The sequence below is a fragment of the Octopus bimaculoides genome, chromosome 10 (assembly GCF_046866305.1).
Source record: "Octopus bimaculoides isolate indiv1 chromosome 10, ASM4686630v1, whole genome shotgun sequence".
NCBI lineage: Eukaryota > Metazoa > Mollusca > Cephalopoda > Octopoda > Octopodidae > Octopus > Octopus bimaculoides.
The window spans coordinates 94,871,423-94,887,636 of NC_142937.1; the positions used below are offsets into that span (position 1 = coordinate 94,871,423).

A 16,214-nucleotide genomic window follows, 5' to 3' on the forward strand; every position below is an offset into this window, starting at 1 on the left:
CTTATTTCATGTACTTATTTAGTTGTTTCGTTATAAATCAAAAATAAATACAAGCATAATTACAACCCAACGTAGTTAGAAATACAGAGAATTTAAGATAAAGATAGTATACAGGTGTATAGTTTGCTCCCTATCACATTGTTCCAGGTTCAGTCCCAATGCGTGGCACCTTTGGCAAGTGTCTTCTACTATAGCTCTGTAATGTTAGCATTTACAAAGTTGTCTTAAGGAAAAAGACAAAATAACACTCTGAAAGTGTTGGAATGTTGTCAATTTATGAGCCAAATAATGTAAGTTATTTAGAAATTCAGTTTTATGTTTAGTCTAAAGTCCAAGAAATGATTTGAAGCAATTAAACAAAACAAGACTAATTAAATGGAACAACTCTTCTAAATAATGAATTCTGACTGAAAAACAGGAAAATATACTAAACCATTGTGAAACATGGAACTTTCACTTTACTAAATCCCATGAAAGAATCATGAATGAGAAATGCAATGTGGCTATTAATTCTATGATTTCAATGAGGAGTAGCTGTCCACAAACAAAATATTTGTCACCATTACTTCTAGAATTAACGACAACCTTCTGGAACTGCCCCTTAACAAAATTCTTCTTTCAAAGTGATCTAAATTAAAACCTTCCATCAAAATTGAATGCTAGTTTGGGCTCTAAATACTAGGATAATAATAATCATCATCATCATTTAACATCCACTTTTCCATGACTGCATGGATCGGATGGAATTTATCAAGGCAGGTTTTCTACAGCTGGATGACGCTTATGTTGCCAAACCTCACCTGTTTCCAAACAAGGTAATATTTCCCCATGACCAGACTTGCTTCTGCAGAATACTGGAAATGAATGACAGCCTGTATGGCAGTGGTATTCATTTACAACTATTACAAATGCCAAAAAAGGACACACACACACACACACACATGATGGGCTTCTTTCAGTTTCCATCTACCAAAACCACTCACAAGGCTTTGATAGGTTCAGGGCTATAGTAAAAGACTGAACCCAGGAATTTTAGAAGATTCTTCATTATTTTAGAAACTAATAGATGCAAAGCTGGTAAATTTCAAATGAAATATGGTAACAAAAAGGGTTAAGGAGAATGTTACAATCGGGGTGGGGGACACATCTACTTTTCATATATCTATTTATTTCATGATATCTTCTGGTGAATAAATTCTTCTTGCAACAGTCAAGAGATTAAATTACAAGACTAAACTTACCATTGTCATTTACTTTACTAATCCCTCACCCCAAACTTGTGGCATTGGGCCTGTCTGTTAGATATTATTAAAAAATTTTTTTTTATTTAATATCATATTTACTACTACTACTACCACTACTACTACTGCTACTACTACTACTGTTGCTGCTACTGCTGCTGTCAACATTAGCTGGTTGTTTGCTCTGGTAATATTCCAGCAATTTTCACACTTAACCGTCACAATAACGGCTTCAAATTTTGGTACAAGACTAGTGATTTTAGAGTGGTGTGGGGGTGGGGGTAGTTGATTACATCAACCCCAGTGTTTAGTTGGTACTTTGTTCAACCCTGAAAGGACAACAGGTGAAGATGACCTCAGCAGGATTTGAACTCAACATGTAAAGAGTCAGAAGAAAATATTTGGTCTGGCACACACACAATTCTGTCAGTTTGCTGCCTCATGACAATAACATCTAATTAGAAGCTCATAAAGATTTATGGAACTGTTACTCACGTCATTTACTTACAGTGATTCAATGTACGTGTTTGTTTGAGAAAGTATAATAATTGATTCATAAGTAAGAAAAATATTTTCAAAAGTGAACAGGAACTTGTGATGTTCAAGCATTTAACATGTACCTTTAATAATGTAAATATGTGGCACATAAAAAGCACCCACTACACTCTTGGAGTAGTTGGTGTTAGGAAGGGCATTCAGCTGTAGAAACCTTGCAAGATCAGATTGGAGCCTTGTGCAGCCTTCTGGCTTGCCTGTCCTCAGTCAAACCATCCAACCCATGCCAGCATCGAAAGCGGATGTTAAATGATGATGATGATGATGATGACTCCAAACCAGAACTGAAACTGAGCAACTGATGAGAGTGATCGGTTGGTCTAGAAGTTTATTTTTATTCTAGATTACCACAGGGTGTATCTCTTAGTATTAGACTTAATTCAAGTGAGAAGACATTACCTTGGAGAGCTGACATAAAGCTAACCTCTGGATCATAATAGAGTCAAGACTACACGAAGAGATCACAACAAATAAAAACTCAGAACTCTAAAACTTGTTGGTGCACCTCTGAATTACTGAAATAATTCTCTACACACAGTTAATGATTTGTGATAATTAGAGGTTTTAATTAGCGTTGGGTGGAGGTGCTATAATAACAGAGTAGACTGCTGAGAAAGGATGGAAAATTTTTCATAAAAATGATCACTCGGTTGGCAACAAAGGATTTCTTTCTTTCTTTCTTTCTCTCTCTCTCTGCTAAAGGTAGACTACATGAAACCTGCTGAAGAAATGTGATGCTACATAGTGATGGGACATTTACATGGAATGTGTAAGGTCTGTGGAGGTTGGGAAAGAAATGAGAAGAATATAATCCATTGGATATATAATGTGATCCTGCATGAAACATGGAGATCAAATGAAATGAAAGAACAGTTAGGTATGACAGACATCAAGTAGAAGTAATATAGATGTGTGGTATGAATGGATGGTGAGTCTGAGTGAAAATGTGGGTTACCAATGGAAGATTTTTGAAGAAGAAATGGTAAAGTTTAGTCATCATTATCAAATATTTAAATTTGGAAGATCATTTCACTTACTCTAACAGTAAAATAGTGAATAAAACACAACTAAAGAATACATTCTATTAAGTCTAGGAATAAAGAACACGTTTTCTCCCAGCAACTCCTTTCAGAAAGTCTCTGCAAACTGTGTGAACACTTTTGAATCTTTCTGAATTATTTTCAATCACAAAAAAGAACAATCTCAGAATCTCAAACCTGCCCATTGCCATTTAGATGATTTAAGAAATAATAAAAAAAAAAAACTAAGAACCGTGATGAAGTTAATAGATGGAGGATTAGTGTATTTGATAGCATAAAAGAGACACACAAGTGTGTTATATACACACTAATTTCAGCAGTGCATATTCAACAAAAAAGTCTTTAGTATATTAAAACTTGTGGGGGACACAGCTTTGCATCTAGGACCTGAGCTGAATTTTAAAAATAATTTTCTGATTTAAAAAGTGCATCTTATATGTTGTCAAATACAGTATATAGAACAGAGATTGTAGCTATTAATAGCTGGAGGAAGTAAATTTCAAATCGTGCTATTGTTAGCAATTAAAACGTCCATTATGTGTCAGAAAATAAAAAATATTTGTAGTTGTTACCTAACCCCAGGGCCATAAACATAAATTGACAATAAACCAAGATCTAACAGAGGATTGACAAAAATAGATTTCAGTCATTTGTATTCACCTGAAATTCACACATGCCAATGCTTGTGTGTGCATATGGGAACTTTAGATGAATACAAACACACACACACACCTGTGTCTGTGTGATTTCCTTTATTTCACAAATAGCAAAAATTAAATGTATAAATAGAATAAATCTCTAAACAAGATATTTCTCTCCCTCTCAAAGAAACAACCAATGAAAAACCAATTTACATTTCTACTCAAAATACTAACCAAAATAAAGATTGTGACCTTTTTCGCAAACAAATGCACAATGATAGTTTTGTGAATGGACGCAAGTTGGGCAATTTGCTGCATAACCGTATATAAAGAAGGAACGCATAGAAGAACAATGGCCTCACTGAAAATGGCTTTTCTCCTTAAAGCAACATAACTGAAAAGTGGCCAGCTAAATAACTATGGCGACTCCACCAAAAGGCTCAAAATATAGCTGTTACAGCCATCTGCTACAGATGTATTCAAATTGACATTAAATTTACTTCTCTTTCTAATTTACAAATGAACTACAAACTGAACTTTGTCTTGGTCAAATATTTCCAAACTGGTTATGTGGTTAAGGAGCTTGCTTTGAAGCCAAGTTGTTTTAAGTTCAGTCCCATTGTGCAGCACCATCAGGAGGTGTCTCCCACTATAGTCCAAGGCTGGCCACCACTCGTGAGCAATTTGGTAGACAGAAACTATGTGGAAGGCTATCAAATACATGTGTGCATGTGTGTGTTTGTACCTCATCACCACTTGACAACTGATGTCTGTTTGTTTATGTCCCTCTAACTTAGCAGTTCAGCAAAAGCGAACGATAGAATAACTTCCAGACTTAAAATAAGTACTGGGGTCAATTGGTTTAATTAAAACCCTTTAAAGTAGTGCTCCAGCATGGCCACAGTCCAATAACTCAAACAAGTAACGATAAAAACAGAAAACATTCTCTATAGACACACCTCAACTTCTGCCACTTTCCTTTCAAACATGTTTGCCTTTTATAATGAACTTAATGTCACTTAATGTCCAGCTTCTATGCTAGTATGGGTCAGACAGTTTGACAGGACCTGACAAGTTGAAGGACTGAGCTATGAGCCAATAAATACTTTGGCAACGTTTCTAAAGATGGATGCCCTTCCTAATGCCAACCACTTAACAGTGTGTGTGGTGAGTGCTTATTACAAGGCACTGGCACTAAGGATGACTACCTCATAACTTGTGATGGTGAGGACCTAAAGTGGACCCTATAACTGAAGGAGAATAGAAGAGAGAGTGGATGATGGTTCTAGGCAGACAAATGGGGAAAAGTAAGAGGAGAGAATGGGGGAGTATGGCAGGGAATGGGGGAGAGGGAAGCGGTGGTGACAGGGGCTATTGGTAAAAAAGGGTGGGAGGGATAGATTTGAAAGGTGATTGGAAGTGGTGGGGGGTAGACCATTAATTACTCTGTACCTAAGAGATGCAACCAAAAATTAAAATAGCAACTTCTATCTATGAATATTAAAGATTTTATGGCCGAATTGAGAAAAACAAAAAACATAAATCAAAAATATATAAAGATTTTATGATGAACTTCACTTATTTCAGAAATGAAAAATAAGGAGAATAGAATAGACACCTAACGAGATATTTATCTCGTTTGAGGAAAGTATCAATAAAAGACCAACCTAAACATGCAGATGTGAGCGTGTGTATACTCCCTCTCACACAGATCAACATCATCTTCCTTGATGGGTTCCACACAGGAATGGATTTGACAGTTCTTCAGAATCTAATGATGCTGTCATTGCATTTGATTTCAATTTCGATTTCACTTGCCTCAACAGGTCTTTGCAAGCAGAGTTTGGTGTCCAATGAAGGAAAGGTACGCATAAGTGGGCTGGTTACACCCCTACATATATATATGTGTGTGTGTGTGTGTGTGTGTGTGTTGCATATGGATGAGGACGGCTGTGTGAAAATGTCACACCCTAGCAGTAGAGGGAACTTGTGGAAGAGGTAGACCTAGGAAGATCTGGAATGAGGTGGTGAAGCACGACCTTCGAACATTGGGCCTAACAGAGGCAATGACGAGTGATCAAGACCTTTAGAGATATGCTGTGCTTGAGAAGACTTTGCAAGTCAAGTGAGACCATAAACGTGGCCTATGCCAGTGCAACATAACCAGCCCATTTAAAAAGTACCCTTCCATCATTGGGGAATAAACTGTGCTTGCGAAGACCTGTTGAGTCAAGTGAAGTTATTGTCATGACTGATGCCTGTACCAGCTGACTGGCTCCCGTGCTGGTGGCACGTAAAAAGCACCATTCAAGTGTGGTCGATACCAGTGCCACCCGACTGGCCTTGTGTCAGTGGCATGTAAAAAGCACCCACTGTTAGGAAGAGCATCCAGCTGTAGAAACCTTGCCAGATCAAAATGGATCCTGGTGCAGCCTCCTGGCTTGCTAGTCCTCAGGCACACTATCCAACCCATGCCAGCATGGAAAGCAGATGTTAAACGACAATGATGTTGATGATGATGACAATGTATACATATATATATATATATATATATATATATATATATATATACACATGTATGTATATATTTAAGAAACTAGTACAAATACTTACATTTACTAATCCAAAATAATGTTCATTCACCGGGAATTGATCTGACCCTATCTCTTTTTCCAGCTGTGAGGCATTGGCACCCTGTAATGAGAAGGTCAATCATCAGTAATGATATTGGGGTCTAAATTAATAAGGAACAAAATATAGGGAGACATTTAGCAATAGTTTGTCTAAAAAACAACAACAATGTTACTGTTTCAATGTCGTACCAGATGGACAAAAATTAACATAAATTCTACACATTATTTGCATTTGACGGATATTTGTCGTCATCTTGTTTGTTGTTAACATGTTTCGGCTGATATACCCTCCAGCCTTCATCAGGTGTCTTGGGGAAATTTCGAACCTGGGTTCTCAATTCCTAAGGTATTTTTCGATATTATTATTATTATTCAGGTCACTGCCTGGAATCGAACTCGGAATCTTGGGGTTAGTAGCCAGTGCTCTTAACCACTATACCATATGCCCATCAAATGTAAATAATGTACATAATTCCTCATCTCTTAAATATAGAACTATAAATTCTACAGTCTTCGTTATGGGAATACTGTAATAAGTTTGAACCTTGAAGCATGAAGTAAAATCTACTAGAATTATCAAAACATTTGAGCCACTTTTCCCTGTTCCAACAGGTCGAATGGAATTTCTTGAAACAGATTTTTTGTGGCTGGATTGTCCTTCCCGTCATTAACCTCCACCTGTTCCCAAGTAAGATATGTTTTACACAAAAGACTGGAGACAAAGGACACCACTGATTGATGGTAATACTTGTTTACAACAATCACATGATGTCAAAGCAAGAAGACAGTAACACACACACACACACACACACACACACACGACTGGCTTCTTTCAGTTTCTACTACCAAATTCACTTGCAAAGCTTTATTTGGCCCAGGACTATAATAGAAGAAAATAGCCCAAGGTGCCACACAGTGGGACTGAACCTACCACACTGCACATGACTACAATATTCATAACATCTAATTATAATATTCCCCATGCTACACTTAACTACAATAATCACCACACTACATCTAAGTACACCATTTGCAAGCCATCATGACTCAACAGTTTATTTATATCTCTTATGATATAAAACTAATTAGTAAGTTACTGAACTTGATATCCTAGATTCAGCAGCTTTGTGCAGACATCGTTGACTCAGTTTTACTATGAAACAACTACCTCTCACATTATGATGGAGTCCACCATTAGATGAGCATCCATCAGTAAAACATAATCCTAACAGAAACAGTGATAGAGTGAGGCGAAGCAGTTGGTGCAGTCGCCATTGAAGAAATGATCATTGTTGTGAATTATAGGAAACAGTGATTTCCAGTGCGGGGACAATGCTGGAGGTTTTAGGGGTAGGAGAGTTGATTAAATCTACCCTGGTAGGGAGCAAAAAGATGTTAATGAGGACAGGAGTGTGTAATTAAATACTGTCCCTCATTATCATCATCATCATTGTCGTTTAACGTCTGCTTTCTAATCGACAGGCCCCCTCCCCCAAAGTTTCAAGCCTTGTGCCTAGAGTAAAAAAGATTATATCAACATTGGTGAAATGGAGAAAATTGTTTATTATGAATTCCAGAGACACAGTTTTCTTACACAGATGTTAATATCCAGGGACAGAGTTTTGTGTTATATTGATGTTGAATCAAAAAGCAACTGTCGTGTTAGATTTTCTAATAGGGGTGTCGAGGATTTCTGAAACGCTTGGCAAGGGTGCCTCGAGGCAGAAACGGTTGGGATACTGTGCTCTAACGACTGCAAAAAGAATAAAAGAATCTACCAAAGCACCATCTTGCTTTCATGTCTGCTGTCCATTGCAGACGTGCGTTGGATGGTTTGACAGGATTTGATGATATGGAGGAGGGCCTCGTAAACCAATGTCTGCTTCAGCAGGATTTCTACAGATGGATGCCCTTCCTAACACCAACCACTTCACTGAGAGTATTGGGGGCATCTTCCATATCATCATCATCATAATCATTTAGAGTCCACTCTCCATGCTGGCATGGGTTAGACAGTTTGATGAGGCAGAGCTGCACTAGGTTGAAGGCACGGTTTGGCATGGTTTCTATAGCTGGATGCCCTTCTTAATGCCACCCCCTCCAGGAGCATAATGGGTGCTTTTCGTGCCACTGGCATGGCGCCGGCAACAACCACGATTATGACTCACAGGTGGGTGCCATTTATAAGGCACCGGTGGTGACCCTAACGATTCATGGGTGCCATTTGCATGGCACTGGCAATGACTATGACCAACGACCACAATTCCTGAGGTGCCAATTTACATGGCACCATTGATGACCACAGCTACAATGCACAGGTGTCATTTACATGGCACCGGCACCAGCTATGATGATTCACAAGTGCCATTTACATGGTACCGTCAATGACCACGACTACAATATATATGTGTGTGTGTGTTTAAGATTACATGTGAAAAGTATGGCACTTGGTTTGGGTGTAAACATTAGCAGATATTTTCTTGTTTGCGGATAATTTCTATAATTTCTCGAGTAACCCTTCTAACTGGCACCTGTATTCCAATCAGAGATAATCAATCCTCTGCATCACAGCATTTATAACAAGCAATGTGCAGCAGAGTTTAACTGACAATAGTCATCTTTTCAAAGAATACAACTAATCAAGCAGAGTCTTGTTGTATCTATGTGAGAAGACATTCCAGCCATGACGGATGAGTTTATATGTCTCTACTGGAAATAGGTCAGTTGGCCAATATATCAGCACAACGGTTTCACTTACTACAACAGGTAGTATGTCTGCCTCTCTCTCTCTCTCTCACTTTATATATATATATTCTTTTATTCTTTTACTTGTTTCAGTCATTTGACTGCGGCCATGCTGGAGCACCACCTTTTAGTCGAGTAAATCGACCCCAGTACTTATTCTTTGTAAGCCTAATACTTATTCTATCAGTCTCTTTTTGCTGAACCCCTAGGTTACGGGGATGTAAACACACAAGCATCACATGTCAAGCGATGTTGGGGGGGGGGGGGACAAACACACACACACATATATATATATATATATAGGGAGAATTCACAGTAAAACAAAAAAAAAGACAGGTGGTGTAGACAACAAACAGATGTATTAGTTTAATGGTCGGGAAGTGAAGAAGTCTTTAACGTTTTGAGCCTACGCTCTTCCACAGAAAGGAATACGGAAAGAAACAAGGAGAGAAAATAAAGGTGTAGTGGCTAGTGATCTCTATACATACATATGACGGGCTTCTTTCAGTTTCCACTCACAAGGCTTTGGTCAGCCCGAGGCTACAGAAGAAGACACTTGCCCAAGGTGCTATGCAGTGCGACTGAACCTGGAACCATGTGGTTGGTAAGCAACCACTCCTGCGCCTATGTGTATATGTATATATATATATATATATATATATACACACACACACAATTATAAACTAAAGTTTCAGTTATATTGAAGTATATACACTGAACTAAATTAGACTACTAAAATTACATTTTTAAAGTGAAATGAATACCCATGTAAACAGTGTTTTGAAAACACACACACACACACACACACACACACACACACACACACACACACACACACACACACACACACACAGAGCATTTGAATTTCATAGGTGCAAAGTGCCATTGTGCAACAGTTGATAGCAACAGTACACTGACTAGTTGTCTAAAGCATAACAAAAGTGGTTTAAGTATAATGAAAGTGTACGCCATAACAAGACAGCAGAATATCTGTGTTAGTTGTTGTGTTCTAGAAATCAAAAGTCACTGCTAAGATTTCACTGGAGATAACATTACAAAACAGCTGCAACATTGAGATAGATAAAACGATACAACAACAATAAAAGCATTGGCTCAAGCGACTTAGTACAAGCAAAATAAGATACACGAGATGTCTACAGCCCCTCCCACCCACTCCACCACCCTGCTTAATTAGATGAAATGTTTAACCCTAATATTAAATGTGAAAGTTAAGAAATGGAAGGACTAGGAAATATTCCTCCACCTAACAGGCGCAGGATAAGAAGCTCACTTGGCAATCACATGGTTTGGGGTTCAGTCCCATTGCATGGCACTCTGGGCAAGTGTCTTCCACTACAGCCCTGGGACAACCATTGCACTGTGGAAGCCTGTCGTGTGTGTGCGTGTTTCTGTCCATGTTTGTCCCTGGCACCATTTGACAACTAATGCTGGTTTGTTTATGCCCCTGTAACTTAGCGATTTGGTAAAAAAAAGGCCAATGGAATAGGTACCAGACTTTTATGGAATAAGTATTGTGCATGGGGCTGTGATTTTTGCCTGACTAAAACACTTCAGGTCAATGCCCTAGCATGGCTACAGTCCAATGACTGAAACAAGTAAAAGATTCCTCTCTAGGAATCTCTTTTTGCCGAACCCCTAGGTTATGGGGATGTAAACACACAAGCATCGCATCTCAAGCGATGTTGGGAGGGGGGGGAGACAAACAGACACACACACACATATATATATATAGGAAGAATTCACAGAAAAACAAAAGACATCCTTACTTTTTGAGTATTCAAATATTTGATTACAAAAAACTGTGTGAGAAAATAGTTACACTAAGGTAGATGCGATGTCATTTGAAAGAGTCACAATCTTAAATATCAAGGTAACAACTTCACAGACTTATATGATGAGTTTCCTACAGTTTCCATCTAACAAATTCACTTGCAAGACATTATTCTAACTGGGGATATTGTAGAAGACATTTACCAAAGGTGCTATACATTGGGACTGAACCTGAAGCCATACAATCATGAAGTGAACCTCTTAACCACACAGCCACGCCAGAGCACCAAATTATATCCTCATTGTGATTTTGACTCAAATTCTCCAAGGTTCAGCTGGAATTCAGAGAGGCAAATTCTGTACAATCTGATGCTCTTCCTGTTTCCAAGCAAGGTTATATTGAGTGCTGCTGATAACATGACATGTAAACCAATACAATTTGTTGGAAACTAAAGAGGCAATACTACCAAGCCAGTTTGATGAGTAAAATGAATTTGGATATCTTGTCGGATGAAATACAAGACCTGCCAAATGGTGGATGTATTCAGGAGTCAACAGAACGGTACTTATTATTATTAAAGCTGCAAAAACATCACACTAAACTGCTACTCAGAGTTTCACGTTCCCCTTCATTGGACAGTTTTCAATCTAAACTGTCTGATGAACGGGAATGTGAAACTCTGAGTAGCAGTTTTTTGTGATATTTTTGAGATGTTTTTGAAGCTTTGATAATAATAAAGCATATTACTCTACCTCCTGTAGTCAAGTACTACGCATATGGCATAGTGGTTAAGAGCACAGGCTACTAACCCCAAAATTCCGAGTTCCATTCCAGGCAGAGACCTGAATAATAATAATAATAATAATAATAATAATAATAATAATAATAATAACATCGAAAAATACCCAAGGAATGAGAACCCAGGTTCAAATTTCCCCAAGACACCTGATGAAGGCCGGAGGGTGTATCAGCTGAAACGTTGTGTTAACAACAAACAAGATGAGGACAAATATCAGTAAAATGTAAATACGATTAAAGTGTTTTCTCAATCCTACAATGTCTCCACTCATTCACTAACTTACTCTTCAGAGTGTCCTGGGTGCATTTTATTGTGACACCAGCACCAGTGAGGTTGCCCTGTGTATGTATGCCTGAGTTTATGTTTATACCAATCCAAGAACTGAGGTTTATGTTGTGTCCCTTTATGAACAGTAACTGACATAAGTGCTGGAACTGGTATGATTGCCTAAAACCATTGGCAGTGGTGGTGAACTAACTTGGCTGCAGTGGAAGAGAAGAACACAAGACAACCTCACTTGGATATATAGGAAATACATGACCTGCATCACACACTTTGGTCGATGAGAACAGGAAGTTGATGACCAACTAGAGAAATGTGAGCAACAATCTAACCAAACCTACAGTCAGAAATCTGTAACATGGAAGGAAGACTGCTGAAGATGAAAGACTGAATCAAAGAAGAGAGCAGAAAGATTCCAGGCAATGAAAATCCCCAGCAGGCTGAACTTTGAAGAAGAAAATCTATGTTGTTGATATTCATTGATGCTTGATATTACAAGATATTTCTGTGCCTGGTATTCAATAACAGTCTCATTATCTGGGATGTTGACAGCAACACTAGATTTGATGTATCTTGTGACACTTCTGATTAAAGTACACAAATTTTCCCCACTGAAGCATAACGAGAGAGGTTAGTGATTTGGAGGAAGTTTAGACCCAGCTTTTTTTTTTATATATTTTCGTTTTTTTTTAATTTTGATCCTTTCTGAAGAGGATAGGAAAAACTGAGTTACTGCAACAAACAGTTGTTAAAAGAACCACCTTTGTAGTTAACAATCGCTATTGTGATGGCCTTCTCGTCAGACAGACCCAGCCAAAGTAAACGTTCCAAATACTACACCATAGCATGTCTGTACACGACAGAGAATAACCCACTCCCAACCGAACAGAACATGACCGAGGAGTGGTCGTAGATAACCTGATACTAGTTACCTAGCAACCTGAAGCTGTTAATGATTAAAGATGATGAAAGCTGGAGTTCTCTCTGATCTTTGGTATGCATGTTCTCCACTAGAGGGCACTGGTTAGTACTCACGTTAGTAAGCATACATGTGAACGCTACTGAATCACCTACAAGTCGTGGACAAACAGGAACTAAAAGCTTTAGGGATTGGACAAGTCTATTCTATTTTAATGGGACAGATAGCTGCTTGAGTAAGGTGTATGGGGGAGATTCGTAGCAGTTGTTTTTTTTTATTTATAAGTGTTCTATAAAGTTGTAAAGCAGTAAACGAAAATTAAGGGGACTAGACATTAAGATACATATCACTTGAACTGTTACATAGATGACTTAGGGGGTATTGACATGAAGAAAAACGGGTTGAAAAACACCGGATTAAGACGAACATTATATTTTAAAATGTCTATTTCTAGCCAACTTTACAGGTAGTTTCCAACACAAAATGCGTATGCTACAACACATCACCTTCCAACCGCCTCCTCTCTCTCTCTCTCTCATATATATATATATATATATATATATATATATATATATAACAATTTAATCAATCCATTACCACCGTAAATAGACTGAGAAGAGAAAGTTTTCCAGACAATTTAGTGAACAAATGATAGGAGATGAAATGAATTGACTATAGTTTAACAAAATGTTCAGTGGAGAAATATAGAAAGAAACGTAGAGAAGATATCGATTGTAGAGCTGACACAAACAGCAAGCTGAATAGTATTTTTCGTACGGAATCATAACAGCAAAGGCAATTAACAGCCGGTTAACTAGAGATACGTGTAGACTGTCTCTAGAGACAGCTATTTCATAGGAAACATTAAAAATTTACCTCTAATCAAATGAAAACAATAACAAAAAGCAGTTGAAATTAAAAAATAAACAAGACTAAATAATAAATCAGCCGTTAATTGTGTCAGTGAAAGTGGTTATTGTTGAAATTTGTAAAGCGATCGAGTTGCTTTTTAAACAGCTTCATTACATATTTGAATTTGTAAATAGTTACAATTTGATCAGAATGAAAATCTATGATGTGACGACGATCAGACATGAGCGGTGTTGAGGAGTTGCTTTTTTGATATACACACACACACACATATATATATATATATATATATATATATATATATATATATATATATATATATATATATATATATATATATATATATATACAAAACGCATTTTAAATGTACAAACACATTGATGTCGTCCTTTAACTTCGATATGATTCAGAAATACATAAGCAAGGAGAAAACAATTGACAGACCTTCTTTTAATAACAAGTGGATAGTCGGTCGTACGTTCGTTTGACTCAGTAAAAAGATTAGGAGGTGACTGTATGTGTGCGCAAGTGCGTGTAAGTATAAACACACACGTACGTACATTATATATATATATATATATATATATATATATATATATATATATGCATGACTAGAGCTCAACAAAATGATACAGTTGTTTTGAAAGTGAAGTAAAAAGGAGTGGAAGGTGGCGGCGAGTGGTTGTTGGTCATTATTAGTACACATATTTATATCACGACCTGGTCAACACCAGCGGAGAGATGTACTTGAAGAAAAGTCCTAACCTAGTTGTCTTAACAGAGAGAGGTGAGGGTGAGAGGGACGGTTTTATATAATCAAGTGGGGGGATTAAAATACATAGTGACAAGCAGGTAGAAATGTGGAGGTAAGCAGCAAAAATGTCATAGGTGTGTGTTGAAGAGTCTAACAGTAGCACTAAGCAAATGTGTTGGTGCGTGTATCACGTACATACGTATCAACCATTGTCAAATTGCATTATTGTCGAGAGAGAGAGAATCTAGATCACAAGATGACCATTAACGACGTTCTTTCTGTCGAGCATTCGTCATGGTTGTTCTCAGTAATGAAAATCACCAGCGTGGGGGCGGAAATATTTTCTCAGATAGACATAAGACATATATATATTTTTTTATATGACAATAAAACAAACCGTCGGAATGGAAAGAAGAAAACAAAAGGTTGTTAATGTATAAACATTGGTGTCCAATTAACTCGAAAATGGATGCAACAGTGGCGGGTGGGGGTGGGGGGTTGGAGAGAGGAAGCCGGACTGGAAACGACAAGACGTTAATAGCAAGATCACTAAATCGGGAAATAAACAAACTGGGGGGAAAAAGTGTGTGTGTGAAAGAGAGAGTCTCTATGTATGAGTGTGTGTGTGTGTGTGTGTGTGTGTGCGTATATGTATGCATATTTGCGTGTGCATAAGGTAGAGGAGATATAGCAATGCCTACTAAAATGGGCGGGATTAAGAGGACCAAACAGAGATTATGTCAACAACAGCTATAAAACACACTTTACGGTGGATGCAGATATTAAGAAAAGAGTTCAGGAGGAAATAAGATGGGGAAATAACACGAAAAGAAACAGTTGCCTGTATACATGTGTGGCATCGACGCAAACATCTGTACTCATACATTCATAGATAGATAGATAGATAGATAGATAGATAGGCACACAGACATACACATACACACAGATGAACTCAAGATGATTGTTAAAATCTCGATCTCTCACAAGATTCTTTGAGAAACGTGAAGAGATAAAACGAAAAGGAAAAGAAGAAAAACGTCAATATTGTGTTCTGACAGCGTCAGTCGGTGGTGCCAATGAGAAAAGACAGAGTGTATATTCAGAGACAGACCTATACACACACACATATATATATAGATAGATGTATGCATGTATGTATAGACATGTAAAGAGAGATGGATAACTTACAGTATTCCAGAGACAGCTGAGAAACGGAACGGACATAACGTGGAGAGAAGTAGGGAAAAAGGTAGTAGCGGTGAGAGAAGAGATTGTCGAGGTAGTGGCGGTAGTGGTTGGAGGAGGAGGAGGAGAGTTGCGTATATGAGAGAAAAGACCACTTGGACATAGAGAGGGGGGAAGGGGAGAGAGTTCGACTGGTAGAACTAGCATACTGTCAGTGTGTCACACTGTGTATGCATGTGTCTGTGTGTATGTATGTGTGTGCTTGCATATAACATATATGTGGACAGATAAATGATAGATGTGCACACACACATATATATATACACACGCATATGTGTGTGTACACATATATGTTTATGTATATGTATGTCACACTAGCATGTATGTATATATATATATATATATATATATATATATATATATATATATATATATATATATGTCAGACTGTAGTGTAGTAAATATAGTTCAAAATGTAATTAAATTTATGCCGTGTGTGTGTGACTATTTATAAGGGTTGGGTACTGACAGACGATTACGCGGTTGTGTGTATATTAACGTGCGTGCAATATCTTTACGCAGAGATGACCGTAACGGCGGCGATACACACCTGGTGAAAAGGAGTGTATGATCCACGTTCGAATCCTGGTCGTAGCTACTTTACACCTACCCCATGGATACACTGGAGAAATCAATAACACTTGTCTTTCGTTAATGTAAACCTATGATCATGAAATGTTATGCAGTTAATTATGTAT

The 16,214-nt window shown here is 37.7% G+C and overlaps 1 protein-coding gene across 2 annotated transcripts in view; it reads right to left on the reverse strand.

The window, feature by feature from the left end:
• Positions 1-16,214, reverse strand: part of LOC106877200 (ubiquitin carboxyl-terminal hydrolase 46) — a 50,989-nt gene that overhangs the window by 18,981 nt on the left and 15,794 nt on the right. The window contains exons 1-2 of one of the 2 annotated variants that reach the window (XM_014926044.3): positions 15,460-15,562; positions 6,091-6,171 (exon numbers count right to left, since the gene is read on the reverse strand). In XM_014926044.3, coding sequence (XP_014781530.1) covers positions 6,091-6,171; positions 15,460-15,495 — 117 coding nt within the window. In that variant the 5' untranslated portion in view covers positions 15,496-15,562. Of the gene's footprint in view, positions 1-6,090; positions 6,172-15,459; positions 15,563-16,214 lie in introns of those variants that run through there. The other variant, XM_014926045.3, reaches the window with a different exon arrangement.